The following is a 21,457-nucleotide window of genomic DNA, read 5'->3' on the forward strand; positions in this document are numbered from 1 at the left end:
AAAATGTGAAATATTTAAATCAGTTTGGTACTTTTGTTTGGTAGCTACGTATATATAAAGTTAATTTTTATGATTTTTTATGATTTTTTATGGTAACACATATTTTTGTTACCATTATTTTAATAAATCCGATAATTTTTTATGATTTTTTCAAAAATCTGATACATATCACAAAAATATGATAGAAACTTAAATAAAATATTTATATAAATATCAAAACCACAATTTTTTTTTAAAAATCTTAAAAAATTGTTTTATTAATTTTAAAATATTTTAATAAAATTGTATAGATCCAACGTCTGAGATAAAAGAACAAAGAAGACCAGATAAATTCTCATTTGTTCGATATCCCAAGCTAGAGAGAGGCATTCAAGTCTCACATTTTCTTAATGGAATATAATGAAACTATTGAGTTTACATGAACCTTGTAAAAATAAATAAGAGTAATTACACAAATAAATACTAAATTATATTTTATATTGTATGCTATTAGTTAATTATGTAAAACTATCCATATGATGTTATATTAAAAAGAATGATAGTGTCAACTTCGTTATTATGTTGGAAAGATAAATGGTAAAATTTATAAAAGAGAAACATAGATTAAAGAAATGGTGACTCAATCATTAAAATGTGAATTATATAAATAGTTTGGTATTTTTGTTTGCTAGCTACATGTTAATTTTAAATGACAAGTTATTTTTGTCAATGGTTTAGTTTGCTACGATTTCCTTTGTATTTTTTAATTTAATTTTAAAAAATAAAATACAAGATGTTGGCAATATTGAGTTTAGAAGTCCTATAAATAAGGCAACAAATAACATTTCCAACTCACATTCTTTTTCTTCCATTGATTGGTTATAAACCTCTCTTATAACCACTAATTCATTATGGCACACCAAAACCCTCCTTCTTCAATTCCAATTTCAGATCCAGAAGCTCCTCAAATCACTCCAACACTTCCAACTAACCCTTCACACACAAGTTTCACAGCCAAATATGGAGTTCAGAAACTGAAAAACAACTTGATTTTCCGTTCTAAATGGGCTGAACTCAATGGTGCCATGGGTGACCTTGGCACCTATATTCCCATTATCTTGGCTCTCACTCTTGCGAAGGATCTCAACCTTGGCACCACATTGATTTTCAATGGTATGTTATTATTCATATTACAAGAAAAAATTTAGTTTAATATGACTTATATGGTCATAAACTATGAAACTTGATCACAAGTGTTGATATCAGTCTCAAACATCCACACTGACACACAGACACATATTTTTTTAGATTACAGTAACCAAAACAAATTCCATATTTGGAAAACTTTACATTACAGGTGTCTACAACATCTTAACTGGTGTCATTTATGGGATCCCTATGCCTGTCCAGCCCATGAAGTCGATCGCGGCCGCGGCCTTATCAGACAAAGAATTCAACCTACCAGAGATAATGACAGCTGGAATCTTAACCGGCGGCGTGTTGTTCATTCTCGGGATCACAGGATTGATGCAAATAGTCTACAAGTTGATTCCTTTATCTGTTGTGAGAGGAATTCAACTGGCACAAGGTTTGTCATTTGCTTTAACAGCGGTTAAATATGTTAGAAAAGTGCAAGATCTTCCAAAGTCTAAAGCTTTGGGTCCAAGGCCTTGGTTTGGTTTAGATGGGTTGGTTCTAGCTATCGTTTGTGCTTGTTTCATTGTGATTGTGAACGGAGCTGGCGAAAAGAATCGCGGTTGTTGCAGTGCTCCAGAAGATGGTGGTTTAGATGGACAAAGAAATAATGATGAGAGTGAAAGTGGAAGAAAAAGTAAGATGAATAGATTGAGAAAGATTGTTTTTTCACTTCCTTCTGCTTTTTTAGTCTTTGTGTTGGGAATTGTTTTGGTGTTTATAAGAAGACATGAAGTTGTAAATGAAATTAAATTTGGACCCTCTTCGATAGAAGTGATGAAATTCACAAAACAGGCATGGAAGAAAGGTTTTATCAAGGGTGCAGTTCCGCAGCTTCCTTTATCAATTTTGAACTCTGTGATAGCTGTTTGTAAATTGTCAACCGATCTTTTTCCGGAAAAGGAGTTTTCAGTAACATCAATTTCAGTGACAGTCGGGTTAATGAATCTGGTTGGTTCATGGTTCGGCGCTATGCCAACTTGTCATGGTGCTGGTGGATTAGCAGGACAGTATAAATTTGGTGGAAGGAGTGGAGGATGCGTGGTACTTCTTGGTGTTGCAAAGTTGATATTGGGATTGGTTTTAGGAACATCTTTGGCACACATATTGAAGATGTTTCCTGTTGGGATATTAGGTGTGTTGCTTTTGTTTGCTGGTATTGAACTTGCTATGTGTGCTAGAGATATGAATAGTAAAGAAGATTCATTTGTGGCACTTATTTGCACTGCTGTTTCATTGGTTGGATCAAGTGCTGCTCTTGGATTTTTGGTTGGAATGATTGTTTATGGGATGCTTAAGCTAAGGAATTGGAGTAATGATAAACCACTTTCAACCATTTGGAATCAGAAAAGTCCAAACTAAATTTGAAGAAAAAATTTAAGTCTTTATTTATGTGTATGTACAGATTCTTAGTGCAAGTGAGTTAGTGTGTATGGTTGATTTCTTGAAACTTGTTTCTCTTTGTTGTTATGTGAGAAACTTTAGGGGTTCTAGTTGTAGGACTCTTTATTTGTATCTGTAAAAAGTGTTTAGAGCAGTAGGAACTTTATGGTTGGCATTTGCTCTATGTAAGTTATGTATGCTATCGCATACCTAATGTTTATACTCTATAATAACAGTACAAATTTGATTTAAGATGAATGAAGATTTTACAATTTTTGTTGTTGTTGAATGGATGTTTCTTTGGTCCAAGAAATCAGTGCCACTCAACATGATATAAAGTCAAATTTATAAACGAAATTTTTTAATCAAAACTTAGGAAGATATATTATGCAATTAAACAGATTTGTTTTTGCAATCTCACACTCTAGCAACACCAACAAGTTTATCTCGTCTAGACATACATAGACAACAAAATTGAAAATATATAAAGTTTTCTTCGGAATGCAAAAGTTTAAATGTGAGAAAATTTGATCAATGCATTTTGATATATATTTTTTCACTATTATATTACGAAAATTCTAGAATCTCTTATGTTATTTTTATTATTTTTAGTGTGTTTTTTAAATTTAGTTTATTTATGTTTTTATTTTATTATGTTATTTATTTTTTAAATAAACAGTAATTTGATAAATTAATTAATTTTTGGCCGATTTTTATGTATTTTCGTGTCATACTTTATAAATTAATTAGTTTCTGGTCGATTTTTATGTTATTCGGGCCAGTTGCTATTAGGGCCCGATTTTCCTTTTATTATTTAAACAAAATTCACACTCTTAGGTCTATTATTCATAGTTTGTACAAAATAACATTAGACAGCTACAATTTTGATGGAGAGTTAATTTTTCAAAGGTTAATCTATTGATAATGGTTTCCATCAAACATTGAGGTTGTTGAAATTTCAATTTCTTTCAATATTATTATTTGTTTCTTGCATGCTTAGTTTAGGTTTCGTAGAATATGTTGATTTAATTCGATAGATGCATGTTCCTAAGTTTAATCGTCTTTAACGTAGCTTTTTCATTAATTCTCCCAATCTTTAACTGTTTGCTTAATTCGGAAAATAGAAGCATAATCATATGATATCAGTTACGGTTGTTTAATCGATATTATAATCGGATAGGGATCAAATCCACTTAGAGGGTTTAATGATCTTTAAAAATTGTGAGTTTCATAATTTTATCATAGTATATAATTTTTAGTGTTATTTTGAAGTCAGAAACTTTGTTTTAGAGTTTATACAGGAAATGTTGCGATATGGTTGAACTAAAACGAATAGAACTAGAGTTTCATAACTCCGCTTGAGGTGCAGTTAAGTGCATTTGAAATTTCAAACTAGAGAGTTTCATAATTTTATCATAAGTCTATAATATTTTGTGTTATTTTGAAATGAGACAAGTTTATACTTAGTAGAGTTATCACTCGTGAAACTTTTTCCTTTAGAGCACGTTGAATACTCTTTAGAGTACTTTTGGGGTACTCTAGAGCTATTTTTGAGAACCGGGTGATATTGAGATGTTTTGATTTTCCTTGAGAATTTTGATGAGTTATAGGTTTGGATAATAAAACAACTTCGCTTTTTTAATGAAAAATATATCAATTTTAAACCATATTTTTTTAGTATATTAATCTGGAGGGATTACGGTGACGATCTTAATTGGCGAGTTTTGAGTATAGTAATCTAGAGGGATTACAGTGACAATCTTAATTGGCGATTTTTTATGATTATTAATCCGAAAGGATTACTGTGGCGTTCTTAATTGGAGATTTTTGATGATTAGTAATCCGAAAGGATTATAGTGACGACATGTGATTGACAACCTATAGGTTCAAGAGTTGAACCTTCTGATGACGTTTTTGACGATGTTAATCATGATGTTTATGAAGTTGATGATATTTTTGATGATGTTTATGATGTTGATGGTAATGTTGATGATGTTTATGATGTTGATGGTGTTGGTGATGTTGCATGCTTACATTGTACATGATCATACATGCATTTATTTTGGAGTTAGGTAAGACTTCAGTCCAGTATGGTCTGGTTCAGAGAGGGACTATGGAGGTCTCATGTACAGAGAAGGACACGGTTCAAGAGGAATCAGTGACATGGGTAAATCAGTAACATACCTCTAATCCCAAAAAGCCGGTACCACATGCATTTTTTATGGGGAGTTGGTGGATTTAGCATTTGCATCATTATTTGACTTTGATTGTGGTTTTTTTTGTGAAGGATGTACTTATGGATTCGTTAATTACCATCATGTTGCTAATTTTCACCGTTATAATTTGTAAGGTGTATTCTCACCCTTTTTGTTGTTGTTGCGGTTGTGCTCCTCTGGAGTACAGACAATCAGGTACTCAACAGGAGTAGTTGTTTACAAGTTTGAAGATGACATTGGAGGTTGTCTCCGTTTATCGTTTTATTTATTGCTTTTAGTTAGTTTTCATCTATTTTGGTCTATAAGACCGGAAAAGGACGCGTTATTTGTTTTGAAGTTTTTTTCTGGAGTTATTTTCGTTATTTGTCTTTTTAAACTATTATTGATGCTATAAGGATTATTATATTTTTCCGTTGCGAGTTTGAAAATATTTTATGAAGTGCATAATTTGTGTGAAGTAACATCCTGAATAGTGAAATTTTCTATTTTATATTATGAGTCAGGGTTTAAAGTGTTATATAGTGGTATCAGAGCAGAACAGCCTGTCCGATCAGGTTTTGTGATTTTTATATGTTTCCTAGTATGCGACATGTGTGTGAAACATTATGCGTGCTCGTTTGTTTTTCTTAGCGCTTGCCAGCAGGAGCGGGATTGAAATAAGTGAGAGATAAGCGTCCACTTCTCAGAAACGTTTCAGGTGTGAAGGATTGGTTCAGCGTGCCACTTATTACAAGAGTGCATGTGTTGTTGAGGCTATGTTGTTTCTTGAACATGAAGAAAGTACAGATTCGAGATTCATGTTCGTCGGAATTACTGCTTTGACACATAATTACAATTCAACAAGGATTAGGTCTTTTTATTTTGACCAACCTCTATAACTTCTAGTGTTTTCTTTATTCCCTTAAATTTTACTTTCCACGTTTTACTTTCTGAATTTTATTTTTTCACTACTTAATTCTAAAAAATTTCAAAAATATTTTCAAACTCTAATTTTAATCCAATTTTTTTTCAAACTTAAGTTTTTATGGAATACACAATTTACCATCTTGTGTGAGAAGTCACATGTCCAACAATTTTAAAGTAAATCTTAACAAATATATAAAATAACTTAAAGGCAACTAGGGCTTCAAATTTTTATTTTAAAAAATAGACCAAAGTATATTTGGTATATGGATCCTTAAATTCTATATAATAAACAAAACTTGAATTCGAGGGAAATGGACATGCACACCATAAATTAGTGTGAATGACATCAAATAAGCATGATAAATAGTTGTGAGTAAGGGTGTGTAGATTCTATGAGATTTACCTTAATAACAAGACTTATAAAAATCAAATGAATATTTATTTGATATGTGAATATTACTAAGTACACTTTTGACAAAAGTGAATTTGTCATGACCAAGTCTAACATGAAATAGAGAGCCAAACTTGCAATTACTTACATTAACTAAGAGAAAACTAGTACTAGCTAAAGCATAAGCATATGCAACAGGGTTCTACACAATAGTAGAAAAACAATGACTCTTGGAAATGGATTCAGACCTTGGTGATTCCAAATTTTGCTTGGGAAAAGAGCAAAGACAGTTGGTACCAAGAAGTTTGATCTTGCACAATCCAAGACTCATACTCATTGGAATTAGAACCTTCTTAGCGATCTTGGCGATTTTAAACTTCACTGTAATTCGTGGATTCACCAAAAATTTATGTAGATAATCGCACTTTCTACCTGTTTATTCCACATAAGATAGTGTTTTATTGCAATTTGATGATACTTTTGGTCCCGTTGGAGCTCGATGTGAAAAACATAGAAAAATACCATGTAATTGAATTAGATATTTTATGAATGAGGCTTGAAGCTCTGGAGTTTCCGTTGTTGTCTTCTACTACAATAAAGTAATGATATGAGCATGTTTATGAATATTAGTTAGTTTTGTTGACCAAGTTGTTGTTAATGCTTCAAGGTGAATCTTTAATTATAACCAAAATTAGTTAAACGATTGCAGAATTGAGGTTGATCGTAATCGGAGATTGATATCATATTTGAAGAGAAATTAGACGAGAACTCGCCATTTCTAATGATGGTATTTACATTAATAAATTTCATGTTATTACAACTGCAACGAAGTTACATTTAAACAAGTGAAGTTTAATTGAAGAACTAACTTGTATAAGATAATATTGAGAAAATTTCTGCATTTATTAGATATAAAGTCTAAAAATGAACTTATATAGAGTAATATTTTTCACCTTATAAGTCATTTTTTATGGTTGAGTTATCCAGAGAAATGAAAAACAAACACACTATTTGTACTAGATTGACCACGGATCCAAAAAGAGAAAACTCAATTATCAATCCTGACCAGTCTACTAAAGCATCAAAGATATAGTGAAATCCTACTCTAGAAGTCCATATTGGATCCACGCCAGAGGCTACTACTTATCGTTAGATGTAATCAAACAATCTCCCGTCTGGGTCGGCCACTGGTCCAAAATGAGGAAGCTCAATCATCAGTTTTGATCACTCAAATAAAACACCGAAAGTTCAGTGCAATCCTATTTTAAGGCTCCACACTGGATCCACGTCAGAGACAACTACTTACTGTTAGATGTAATCATACGGTCTCCCGCATTCCAGGCAGAAATGATAGGAAACATCTACAACCTCCATTGATATATAAGACATCTCACGTGATACATAAGGTATTCTATCTCCAACTTATAACACATTCTACTATTCATTGAGTTGGATGTTAGAGCGTTAACATCACAATCCTACTTTATCATTTCATTAAGTATGTTTGATTCTCTAGCCTAACACTATTAATCATTTAGCAATCAACTCAATGTAATATTTTTTTATTAATCACTCGATTCAAACAAGTCTAATTTTGAAATAATATATATCCAAAATTTGAGAAATCCAATTATTTCCTTCAAATTTACATAGTTTAAAATTAAAGCAAGGAGTGGATTGTGTTTTATAAACTCGGTCTTGCAAATAATAGTTTGGCTCAAACTTAAGTTTACAACTTTAAATCATACACAATTGTAGACATGACTTTGAAGTGATATACCCGAATGCATAATAACAAAACATTGAATCCGGACTTGATTTTGAATCATACACAAGTTCTAATGAGATTATGATTAGTACCAACATCATTATATATGATGTCCACATTATAACCTTTTTGGAGTAAAGATTGAATAATTTTGGTATTGACTTATCTAATAATGTGCCTTTATCCAACAATAAATGGTGTGGCATGACTCTCTTCCAACTTCATTAGGAAATCACCATGGTTGCCTTTTTCAAACATTTGTCACTTCACATTATTTACCAATAATGTTTGTGTTTGAATCCAAATGAAAGTTTTCCATGGGTTTCATCTTTTCTTTGGTTATCTTTCGCATACTTAACCATATATAGCATATGTTTGATTATTAATGAGTTTTGGCTTATCTTTTTTGTAAGATTATCTTTTAGATTTCTCCTTTATAATATTTAAATTCAGTGTGTTTGATCACTGATTAACTATTTCAATTTTTTTTTAAATCCCACGTAATTGTTCAAATAACTTTTTTTTTAAGCCATTCTAAAACTAAGTTATTAATTATGATACCCATTGTTAAGAGAATATGAGAGATATTACAAAATTAAGAAAATTCATTTAAATCTTAATAGATGAGTGTATGAGTCATTTTTTTATGGTGCACAATCAAGAATGAACAGTCTTTTATCTCTCTCTCTCTATCTATCTATCTATCTATCTATCTATCTATCTATCTATCTATCTATCTATCTATCTATATATATATATATATATATATATATATATATATATATATATATATATATATATATATATATATATATATATATATATATATATATATATATATATATATATATATATATATATTTCGAGTTGAGAATAACCACAATGTATGGTAAAGTTTTCACTCAAAAAATTTAACATAGTGTATTTTGAAATGATTTGAATCCAAAATTTATAATTAAATTAGAAGAAATGTTCTTGATTATACTATTAAAATTTAAGGTGAATTGAAATATTAGATATTTTTTATTTCACTATATAATATTTTAATAAAATTATTAAATTTTATTTTTCATATATTATAGAATATAAAATTATTTATTAATTTTTTTAATCTCTATCTAGATGATATTAGTTTTAGTCTTTATGATTAAAATAATCACTACTACAAAATATATATTTCACAACGTACTTTCACATCGATTATATCATAGTAGCCACTATGATAAAATATATTTATATAGGATTTTTTTCATTTTCATTTTTAAGCCACTTTTCACCAAGGTCAAAATTTCCAAGTGTGGTGAAAAGTGGAGTCTCGTCTGAGTTTGAAACTCGAAACAAATAGTTTTGTTTTTTATTTATTTTTAAGTCACTTCAAGTGTAGTAAAAAATGATGTTTGGTCATGGGTTCAAATCCTAGTACCAAGAGTTTTGTTTATTATTTATTTTTAAGCTACTTTTTGCCAAAGTAAAAACTTCAACCGTGGTGAAAACTGATGTCTTCCTTTTTTTTAAAAATTAAAATTAAATTACATTTTCAAGATATATAATGTTCCATGTTCATTCACTTTTCCTTAGACGGACTTAGATGAATTTCATCTTCTATCTCCAAACTTCACCTTCCATTTACGAAACTCTATTTCTCCACTAAATCAAATCCGAAAATATCATTTCTTTCATTAGCAAGTTTCGAAACTCCATCATCTCTTCTATAACTTAAACGAGATAAGAAAAACATGGATTCAAGTTAGTAATGTTTGTTGTTGTTGTTGTTATTTTGTTTCTTGTTGTTGTTTTTATTGTTGTTGTTGTTGTTGGGATTTAATGATTAATGATTTGATTGATTTAGTTTTTGTTCTTGTTGTTGTTAAAATTTAATGTTTAACGATTCTATTGATTTTGTTTGTTTGTTGTTATTGTTGAGATTTAATATTTAACAATTTATTATTGAGAATGTATCAAGTGTGTGTAGTGTCGGTAATAGTCTGACATTGGTTGGAAATGTGGAGACTTGTATTTATATGTGAGAGAATCCACCCACCTATCACCTTAAGGTTTTAGGTGAATATGTGGTGTGTCTCTCACAAATGTGTTACTCCAAAGAAGTAGTCCCACAATGTTCAATGCTCCCTACTGAAAACTCCCCCAATTAATCATGAGCCTTTGGTTCGAGAAAGGGACCAACTTACTTGTATCAAAAGTCAACGACATCAGTGTGGTGAATAAGAAACTTTACGTTGAAGAGTGTCAATGGCGTCAATGTGGTGAATAAGAAACGTTATGTACGGTACACGAGTTTGTGGAAGTAAGAAAAACTTTCATTTAAGGGGGAGTATTATTGACTCATACTTGAGGGGGAGTGTTGAGAATGTATCAATTGTGAGTAGTGTGGGTAATAGTCTCATATTGGTTGAAAATATGGAGACTTGAACATTTATAAGTGAGAAAACCCACTCACATGTCACCTTCAGGTCTTAGGTGAATATGTGGTGTGTCTCTCACAAAAGTGTTGCTCCAAAAAAGAAGAAGTCTCACAATGTTCAATGCTCCCTAGTGAAAAACTCTCCCAACTTAATTTTTTTTTCTTGTTGGTGTTGTTCTTGTTCTTGTTCTTCTTATTCTTGTTCTTCGATCTTGTTCTTGTTTTTCACTAAGGAAAATACATAGGAATTAGTACAATAGTCCCACAAGGCAAAAAATAAATGTCACGAAGGAAAATACATTGGAATTAGTACAATTTCACTCAAGCTCGAAGCAGACAATTTCGACCTCCTGCCAATCTCCCACTATCAGATCTAATTAAACGATGATCTCCACAAGACGCCAAATTAAGCGGGAGTAGATTTAACCACTCTTTCTATACAAAGTCATCCACACACCAAGACTCTGGTATTCTACTCATTCTCCTACTCATAATATTTCTCATTCAGTCACTGACTTGGAGTTGGAGTGTTAACCTTCCAGGTCCACCCCGCTCCACCATTCTGTAAGCTCTCTCCATTATGTTTGAGTCGTATTTCACTCCATCATTAACTATTTCTAGTTCCTAAACAAAATATTGGAGTCGTCAGTGGGAATCAACATCTGATTCTCAAAAAATCCACAAGAAACCACAGTCTATTCACCGTAACTCGGAAATATTTGATTTCCTATTCTCTTCGCTCGAATCACATATCGAACTTATGAAACAATGGCAATGTCGAGATTCACTTAATCAATCATCCAACTGAACATCACTACTACGACCACTCCAACTATCATCGTTCTCGATCTCGCTAGGGAGGTTTTTCTCCCTCCTAAGGTTGAGGATGATCTTGCCATAGTAACTTCACATTCCACTCCCACGCCACAAGATCCAATCCCTTCGATAACCAGACAAGGAACCTTTCAAGTTCTTTAGATGTTTCAGTCCTTCCAACAACTACTTCAAGGTCAGGCCTCGAAGAAAACTTTATTACATTCGATGGCTCCTGGACAAGAGATGCTTCAGAGTCTCCAACAACTGCAAACCAATCTAGGTATGCATGGTAAAATGATCTACTCAACAACGTCTACAACCTGCTGCAACAATATAATCCACACTTGTTAACAAAAATAGTACTTAGAATCAAAGAAAATTTGCAATATTCTCCTCCAATGGACCATTTTGTGCACAAATCGGTCTCACACGACGATCAAGGGTTGAAATAGAACCAATCCATGTTGGTCCACTCTCCCTGCTAAGGACGACCCCACTACTATAAAATAGACCTTTCGTAACACCCATTTTACAACGGTCATGGTATTAATTGTAATAATAGTTTGTTTTTTGGCGTTTTTTTTTTGTATTTACTAAAGGACATATCACAATGGTCATATAGAAAAACCGTAGTGAAATGTACATTTAGTGAAAATTTGGCCATTTATTGTGATAGTAATGTAATTCACCTTGTATATCCCAACGGTTTTTGTTTTCAACTGTGGTGAAATGTGTTACTTATTTTATATAAGCAAAATTATCTCTCACTTCAGTACATAACTGTCGTCTCTCTCAAAACAAAATCCTAACAACTTTTTCACTCGTCGCTCTCAAAACGAAATCATAACAACTTTGTCACTCGTCTCTCTCATATGGAAACCCCAAAACGAAACCATAACATTAAATCTTAGCCAATGGGTATTTATAGGTTTATTTTTATTATAGTTTTTTTCTTTAAAATTTGTTTCAATAGCTTGTTTCATAATGTTTGAACTTTCTCCTTGTTTTGACTTGTAGGCAGGGATGCTTATTTCAATAAAAAGGACGAAGCTAGGTAGAGATGTTTGTTTCAATAAAGAGGACGAAACTAAAGTTACCGTTGCAAATTTGTGTCAAAGATCCATAATGACATCCATTCAAGATAGATACAAGTTTGTGGCTCTAACTTTAGCTTCATCCTTATTTCATTATGGGCACGCCATTATGGGACATATATGGTCGTTTCTAAAGCATTCTATAACTTGATATGTTTGTTGTATCGTGTTTGTTGTTTATGGTTTGTTGTTGATGAATATTTTTTATGAATGTTGTTGTTAATGTTTGTTGAAAAGATGAGTTTATTATATATATTATGTGGTTTGAGTATTTTTTTCAATCTCTTACCTAATATATAGCTTTGCAAACTGCATTAGCAAATTATAATATGATAGATAAAGTTGTATTAGAAAACAAGTACACGTTCAATTCTTGACAAGAATTCTTCACAATGTTATCTATATGTTCTTCCTTGACCGTTAGAACTTGGTTTAGTGATTGTAGATTTTCCAAAAACAATTCATTTTTTTTTTGTTGAAAAAAATCATTTTTTTGTATTTTCGAAAAAAATTGATTTTTTGTATTTTTATAAAAAATTGACTTTTTAAAAAAAATTGACTTTTGGTATTTTCCAAAAAAATAATTATTAATTTTTGGGAAAAAATCAGTTTTTTGTATTTTTCGAAAAAATCGATTATTTTTAAGAAAAAAAATCTACTTTTGTATTTTCCAAAAAATGATTTTATAATATTTGAAAAAAATCAATTTGTTTTATTCTCAAATTTATTTATTTATTTTGAAAAAAATCATTTTTTAAAACAGATTTAATGGAGATAAAAAAAATTTATTGGATCATTAAAATGTGTTTAATGGATTTGATCAATCCATACATATAAATGAATGAAATTAGTTCAATACATTAACTTAATTTTTATGTAGTGGGTGAATTTGATGGATTTTTTGGTGGATGAATTATATGAATATTGTTTTAATGGATTCAATTGTCACCCCTATCATATATACAATTGCACCTTACCTTACAACGTAATGGTATCTTTTTCCAATCGTCGTGATAGATATAGATATTTTCTGTAGTAGTATCCATGAATTCCCCTATCATATCCGACGCCGTGAAAATCACACTTCACTGCACAAATCTGAGGGAGGAACTGAGGAAGAGACACTCACACTCCATCGGAGATCCGCATTCTTGTTATCAAAGGAAGGGAATGTACATAACCAAAGTGGGGAATTTTGACCTCCATGCCACTACGCTGAAATCAATTTCGCATTATGCCACCTGTCCAAAAACATTTCCCATAATGCCACCTTTTTTGTCCTTTAGTGAGGATTTTTTAATATTTTAAAGGTTCCTCTATCCTAGATGGCGGACCCCCCAAAGGTGCAGTTGCGATGCCCCATCTGGGATGGAGTGTTTTTTTTTTTTTAATTTCAGAATTAATTTAAAATCATTAAAATAGTTAATTAATATTAAATATTAATTAAAATATTATATTTAATGTATATTAAAATAATTTTTTTTAATAAATTAAATACTTTATATATAATATTTTTCATAATTATTTAATATTAATTAATTGTATTCCTTTTTATTTAATATTTGTAATAAATATTTAATACTAATTAAAAATTAATATTTAAAACAAAATTAAATAATAAATTATTATTTCATTTAATTAATAAATTGTCATTTCATATAATTAATAATTTGTTTTAAAAATAAATTTAATAATAAATGGTTACATATTATTAAAAATATATTTATTAATAATTATTTAATATTTCGAAATTATATAGCTTTTTATATAATATTTGTAATAAATATGTAATATTAATTAAAAATTAATATTAAAAATAAAAAAATTATTAGTAAATTGTTACTTCATTTAATTAATAAATTGTTATCTCATATAATTAATAAATTGTATTAAAAATAAATTTATTAATAGATGGTTACATATTATTTTTAGTAAACTTTAAAAATTAAATAAAAAAATTATGATTTCATATAATATTAATTAAAAACGATACTTACAATGTTTACTTTCTTAATATTTTTTAACTATAATTACAAATAACAAGAGATTAAAAAGAAATTAATTTCGACGTTGATTGGGATCTTCATCGACGAAATGACTACCAGTTCCACATCTTGCACATACTCGAACCCGGTGACCACAACCTAATGGTTGTGTTGAGGTATGTATAGGAGGGGCTGTAGTTGCGGACGGATGAACAGTTGTTTGAAAAATGGATGGTTGCTTACGAAAAATTTCGAATGCCTCAAAATTCTCAAAATCCATATTAGGAGAAAAGTTATTTAATATTTGTATGAATGAGGCGGGGTTTGGATTTGAAGGTTCTATGGTTACGATGTAATAGTCGCTCACATCGGTGGTTGTTGATTGTTGATGTGTAGTTGAACAATCAAAGTTAGGTGGTGGGATTGGTGTGTAGTTATGTGGGGGGCGTAGGTATGGTTGTTATTGGGTTTGAGAAGTGTAGTTTATAGGGTTTTGTGGTGTTTGGTATGGGTAATTAGTTGGTGTTTGTTGTGTTAGTGTGTGGAAGTTTGATTGTTGGTATGAGGTGTGTTATGTTTGGGTTTGGTAGTTTGGTTGATGGTATTGGGTGTTTCGTGTTTGTTGTTGGTAGGGTTGTGTATATTGAGTTTGTGATTCATATTGGGTGGAAGTCGAAGTTTGTGTATAATATTGGTTGAGAGGGATTCTTGTTTGGGGGTTTGTTAATTGTGGTTGTGGTGTAGTTGATATATGTGATGTGTAACAGTGCTGACGGGGGTCAATAAGTAGTTGTTCAATTGATGTGTATCATAATGGAAGATGTCGTAGCCAATTAATATATTCTTCGGTTGCCTTCATTTCTCCCTGAAACGTTACCCCAGTCAAACACAGTTGGTGTCTGTTTTCCCAAAGTTGTTTTCATTTTTATTCAACGTTGTGTAGCTATAATTCTATGACTCTTGCATAGTCATGGTATGTTGTTCTTGTAGGCATTTAGGAGGATTGGGTATGTCTTAATAATACCCAAATTGCAATTTTACCCTATCCGATTGATGCATTTCAACGATCCAAAAGCACAAGATTGGTGTTGTTATGCTCCAAATCAAATGATCATCATTCTCCAAGGGGGGGGGGGTATCCAAGATATGACCTCCATATAAACTTTTATTGTATGAAAAAATACGTAAGTTTACCATTTATTGTATGAGTGACATGTAATTAAAAAAACTAGAGAAACCAAAATTACGTTTGTTGACGACATGTGATCGAACATGACACGGTACCCATCAAGGTAATGACGGGGATTTTTAGAGCAATTTTTTTTCTTGTTGGTCGAAGACCATCTTAAAAATAGAGCAATATTACATTGAAAAATTAACATATTATATAACACATAAAACAGAAATATAAAATAATAGATTTACATGAAAATATTAAGACTTACATTGATGCATATGGGTGACTTGGAACTGCAGACCATTGACTTGGAACTGCAGACCATTGACGCGTAAACCCAAAAGCATACTTACGTCTTCTAAAGTTATAGTGCACTCACCGGTTGGAAAGTGAAAAGTATGTGTTTCGGGTCTCCATCGTTCAAGTAGAGTGTAACACCCCTTTTTCTACCCCAAAATATTTAACATATAATCAGAGTAAATAAGCACGCATATAAACAAAAGGGCGTCACATCGACGTTTTCAAAAACTAAAAGCTTTCAAAAACCAACAATACACCTGGTCATTTAAAATAACACATCTCAATTATCATGAATATTCAAGCATATGCGTTCGCAGCAGAAAATAAAGAATACTCATGTATTTCATAAAATGATCCATGTCCCATACCATGATCATCTCTCAACAATCATCTCAAGATAACGTAACTCAAGTAATAACATACTGCATCTCCAATGAGATATAAGTTCGATACTACCAATCTACCCAATGTTACATGACCAGAGCATTGACTCATTACCTAATCGTCAAACTAAAATACGGAAACTCTCCAGCTAATCTCGAGCGAGCTACCGTCCTCTTACTTCAGTGATACTACTCTGGAGTATCTGCACGATACCCATGTAAAGGTAACATTCAAACAGAAAGGGTGAGAATTCAAATCATTATGAAATAGCATAATAAGGCACAATGATTAAATCAACAATTAAAGGAATTCATCACACCTTGGATAATCATGTCAATAATATTAACCAACATTTATTTCACACGTTTCAAACATACATTAACACTCAAGAAGGTAATACTAAAATTCAATGCAATATTCTCAAATATACACATAATCACAATTTTCACATAATCACATATTTCACCAAGTTAAGTATCCAAACATCACCAAATTCAATTACCATATCTCATACACACATCACAATCACAACCATGCAAACATTCAAACAGAAACATGACTCTAATGTGACTCAATGCAAGACATGTGACTCTATGCATGTGGTACCATCTACTACCTCGCTTATTTACATTAAGGATCAACGAGTGCTCATCTACCTCGCCTATTTCCAATTCAGGATCAACGAGTGCTACATCTACCTCACTTATTTCCAATTAAGGATCAATGAGTGCTCATGTGAACCCACAGTTTCACCACTTCCATAATGAAGTCGACCATGCTATGAATGAATGCACACATACCAACACATATGCAATTAAGATCATCTCTACCATCTTAACATTCCACATATCACCATAACTCAACTCTATGAATTATCCACCAATGGTACATATACACATTCATAACAACATATCATCCACAATTACATATACACATTCATAACAATATATCATTCACAATCCACCAATGGTACATATACACATTCATAACAATATATCATTCATAATCCACCAATGGTACATATACACATTCATAACAATATATCATTCACAATCCACCAATGGTACATATACACATTCATAACAACATATCATCCACAAATCCACCAATGGCACATATACACATTCATAACAATATATCATTCATAATTATGCATCACACCATTCATCATGCAATAACCAATTCATGTTACCACATGAATAATATCAACAGATAACAACAACTCATCAACATCTTAACATCATCGACATAACAACATAATTATCACGCAATCATATTACAACAATGCAACGATTCATCAACCGAACGTATTACCCAATATATTTATCAATACAGTAGGCCTGTGAATATTATTAAAACATATTAACAATCAATACCATGTTTTAGGTATGAGTATTATCTTTCTAACGCTTCAAACGCCACCAAAATCGGACTTACGAGTTAAAAGTTATGATCAAAATCGTGCACGAATGCATTACTAAAAAGTTATTGTTTTCTAAATTATCCAACATAATTTTCATCTTCTTCAACCCCCAGAACATCCATGAAATAATCTCCAAAATTATTTTATTCCTGAAACAAAGTTATAGCCCCTTATTTCAGCTATCCAACGCTTCGAACGGCACTCGATTTGGACTTACGGATCAAAAGTTATGACCAAAATGATTTCGACAATAAAACGTAAAAACAGGCCGCGAGTGTGACGGACAGCATGCAAAATTTTCCGCGGTTTTCATCGTTGGAGGACTTCCGGACCTCCGATTTCAATTCTGTAAAAAGCCAAACGTTCAGAAAATTACAACTCACACAATACTCCAAATATATAACGTTAATTTGCAGTTTTAACATAATCAATCACCACAATCAAGCATAATCATCAAAACCTAACAATCCTAAAATCATGCAAATTATGGATTTTAACCTAAACATACATCTACCCATTGACCCGATCATACTAACCCATAATAATAAGGATTCCCCCCTTACCTCTTCAATTTGATGGAAACCCTAGCTCTTCTCTTTACTTTTCCTCTCCTCTTTCTCTATTGCCTTTAATGTTCAAATGAATTCTAATTCTCACTCTCCTCACTTCTTACTATTTATATTAGTATTCTAGTTGGGCTTAAATCATGACATTCATCTAATTTAATTACTAGGCCCAATAATACCTAATATTTAAATATCTCTTATTTAAATTTAAATAAATTAAACCACTCACTATGCACACCAAGTTAGTTAATTCAATTATTTAATTATATCAACTAAATAATTAATTAACACACCAAATTAATTAATATACTCGATCATTATACTACCTAACAACCGATTAATTACTTAACACTCCAAATAATTAAATATAATATAATAATAATAATATACGAACTAATTACTAAAATTGGGCTGTTACATAGAGCATATATGAAACTTGTATCAATTACTATATCCTTCAGTTTTGCGACGTTTGCAAAATCGGAGGTATCCAAAAAAGGTTGTATATTATGTGGGGCATTAATTAACTTATGGTTTCGGGTTCTAAAAGCTCTTTCGAGTTCCACCTGATACATGCAGCGAAAACAATAAATAAAATAACAAATACATAATATATATTTATTTATAAAAAAAAAATAACAAAGAAAATGTTAAACAATAAACAAAACAATAAATATCACTTACTAATGCTTGAATGTTATCATTAGTTCCCCTATGTTTATCACCCATCTAAAAAAGAGGAGTTTGAGACATACTGAGATTTGGTAAAAATGATAGAAGTTTGAGTTGTGGTAAAAATGAAATGATGATAAGTTGCAAAAGATAGAAGTGTGAGTTGTGGTAAAAATGAATTGATGGTGGAGTACTTATAGATATATTTTCATGACGTGTTCTAGTTAGGATTTTTACATAATGATACAATTTCTGTTGTTCTACGAAAACTAACATACAACTCTAATGGGCCTAAGTTAATGAAATTTAAATAATTGTCAAACATTTCACGTACATCTTCGTCATTACAAATTCGAATTTCTTCATACATCAGCATACCATTTGAATTGATGTATGGTTTTCGATAGCGCAGAGCAACGATTTCTCTCTCAAATTCGGTAACATGACGTATCTGAGTTTGGATGTCGTGAAAACCAAAGTTTTCCATTATTCTGATTGATATTGGATCAGAAATACTATTGCAAGAATCAAGTTTTTCAAATGATATTGGCTTAATAATGTATACTAGACCAATTAAGAGAGCCATGTAGATAGCTTATGCGTTTTGAATTGCTCAGGTCTGGCTTTTATACTGTGTTTGATAAGACCAAACATGCAGTATATATACAACTTCCAAGATGGTGGACTAAAATAGTAGCTTTTCAGAATTTTGGTGGTGTACTCCATGCAGGATGGCGTATCCCAACATGCCCTTTTTTCACGCGCATAGGTCCTTCAACCTAGATGGAGGACCTCTTCTTACTCTTGCTGCATGCGCGCGTCGTCCCAAATGGCGGACCATAAAACTTGGAATCTCACGCGCATGGCCCCTACGTCTCAAACGGCGGACCTCTTCTTACTTTTCAGAAGCTAGTTGAGGTCCTCCATCTCAAATGGAGGACGTGTTCTGCATGGCTTCCACGTTCCCTTCCAAACATCCCTTGTATATAATTGAACCTTTAATTTTCAAATTAAATCATACACACAATGGCTCAAAACAATATCACAGTTCAAATCCATTATAATTGAAGTATTTTTCCAGATGTTAATGTCGGAGGTATATTTCAAAACACAAACGTACAACAACTCAAAATACACCCCAAATCCAATTACACGCGTCTAAAAGAAAGACTCGAAAACAAGCTCCAACAACAAATATATGATATTTATTATCGATATCCATGTTTTAATGACGGCGATAACAGTGTGACTTATACAACAACAAAAATAGAAGACAACAATGACATCGGGTTAATGTTCCAGTGCCATTCGACGTATAATTTGTCAAGTGTGATTGGATTATACATATGTTTAGTAGACCACAATGAGGGTGCTCAAGTAACGTATCCGACGCAAACTTCTCAATCTCATCAATATCAAATGAGTCAAGAGACTATATTGTCGTTGACACCAGTTTCAGATGAGGATGTTGGGGATGATAGTGACTACGAAGAAGCATGGTACGTAGATACGCAAAATCTTTTCAGTGGAGAAAGTGACAACTCTGACAACGATATCCCTGCAGTGCATCAAGATGAAGTCCATGATCTGTACAATCCACCACTACACATGAGAAATCCCACATACTCACATGACGAAGATGCATCAATTTTTGAAACCACATAGCCACTTCGGATAGAGGGGGGTTGCTTGGCAAGGAATTTAATAGCAAAGAGGGATGTGTATTTGCCATTCACCAATTTCACATCAGAAACTATCTTGATTATTCTGTTTATAAGTCTGATTCTAAACGACTCATAATCAAGTGTGTTAACGAAGAATGCGCCTTCAAATGCAGAGCATATGTGGGGAAGGGGAGTTGTACGTGGGTGATCACTAAGGTTAGCGGTCCACACACATGCATTTCTTCCACAATGTCTCAAGATCATAGAAAACTTGACTCTAATCTAATATGTGACAATATCAAGTCTCTAATCAACATTGATGCGTCACTAAAAGTGAAACACATCATCGCTCATATTCGGGAGACATTCAACTACACAATCTCTTACAAAAAGGCATGGATTTTAAAGAGTAAGTCTATCGCTGCTATTTATGGAAACTGGGAGACTTCATACAACGACATGCCTGAAGGGTTGTTGGTCATGAAAACATTTCTACCAGGTACTATAATAGAACTCGATACCCTTCCTGTATTTTCAAACGAAGGGACTCAAATTAATGGTGCTAGAGTTTTTCACCGTCTTTTTTGTGCTTTCCAACCATGCATCAATGGTTTTGCATTCTGCAAACTGGTGGTTCAAGTAGATGGCACATGGTTATATGGAAAGTACAGGGGAACTTTGTTAATGGTTGTGGCACAGGACAGAAATAGGAACATATTTCCAATAGCTTTTGCATTGGTAGAGGGTGAAACATGGAGAAGCATGGAGTTTTTTCTTGAGAAATCTTAGAATGCATGTTACACCACAACCCAACCTATGTTTGATATCAGATCGACATGAGTCAATAAAGAGTGCCTATAATAACCCGGATAATGGCTGGCAACACCCTCCCTCATCACACGTCTATTGCATCAGACATATAGCGCAAAATTTCATGAGGGAATTCAGAGACAAGGAACTTCGGAAAAAAATTGTTAACATGGGTATTTTCCAAAACATATCTTTGTTAACATATCTAACAGTAACTTCTACATACTAATTTAGTTTTCATTTTCATTTTCAGGGTACGCATTAAACGAGGCAACATATGAATACTACAAGGGAGAGATACTTAAAG

At 31.9% G+C, this 21,457-nt stretch overlaps 1 protein-coding gene across 1 annotated transcript; it reads left to right on the forward strand.

The window, feature by feature from the left end:
• The first annotated feature begins 828 nt into the window (after positions 1 to 828).
• On the forward strand, positions 829 to 2,808 carry LOC127095921 (molybdate transporter 1). The gene is made up of 2 exons (XM_051034551.1): positions 829 to 1,152; positions 1,337 to 2,808. The coding sequence occupies exons 1-2, from the start codon at positions 891 to 893 to the stop codon at positions 2,533 to 2,535; spliced, it is 1,461 nt and encodes a 486-aa protein (XP_050890508.1). The 5' UTR covers positions 829 to 890; the 3' UTR covers positions 2,536 to 2,808.
• The last annotated feature ends 18,649 nt before the right edge of the window (positions 2,809 to 21,457 follow it).

The sequence above is a fragment of the Lathyrus oleraceus genome, chromosome 6 (assembly GCF_024323335.1).
Source record: "Lathyrus oleraceus cultivar Zhongwan6 chromosome 6, CAAS_Psat_ZW6_1.0, whole genome shotgun sequence".
NCBI classification, from domain to species: Eukaryota; Viridiplantae; Streptophyta; class Magnoliopsida; order Fabales; family Fabaceae; genus Lathyrus; species Lathyrus oleraceus.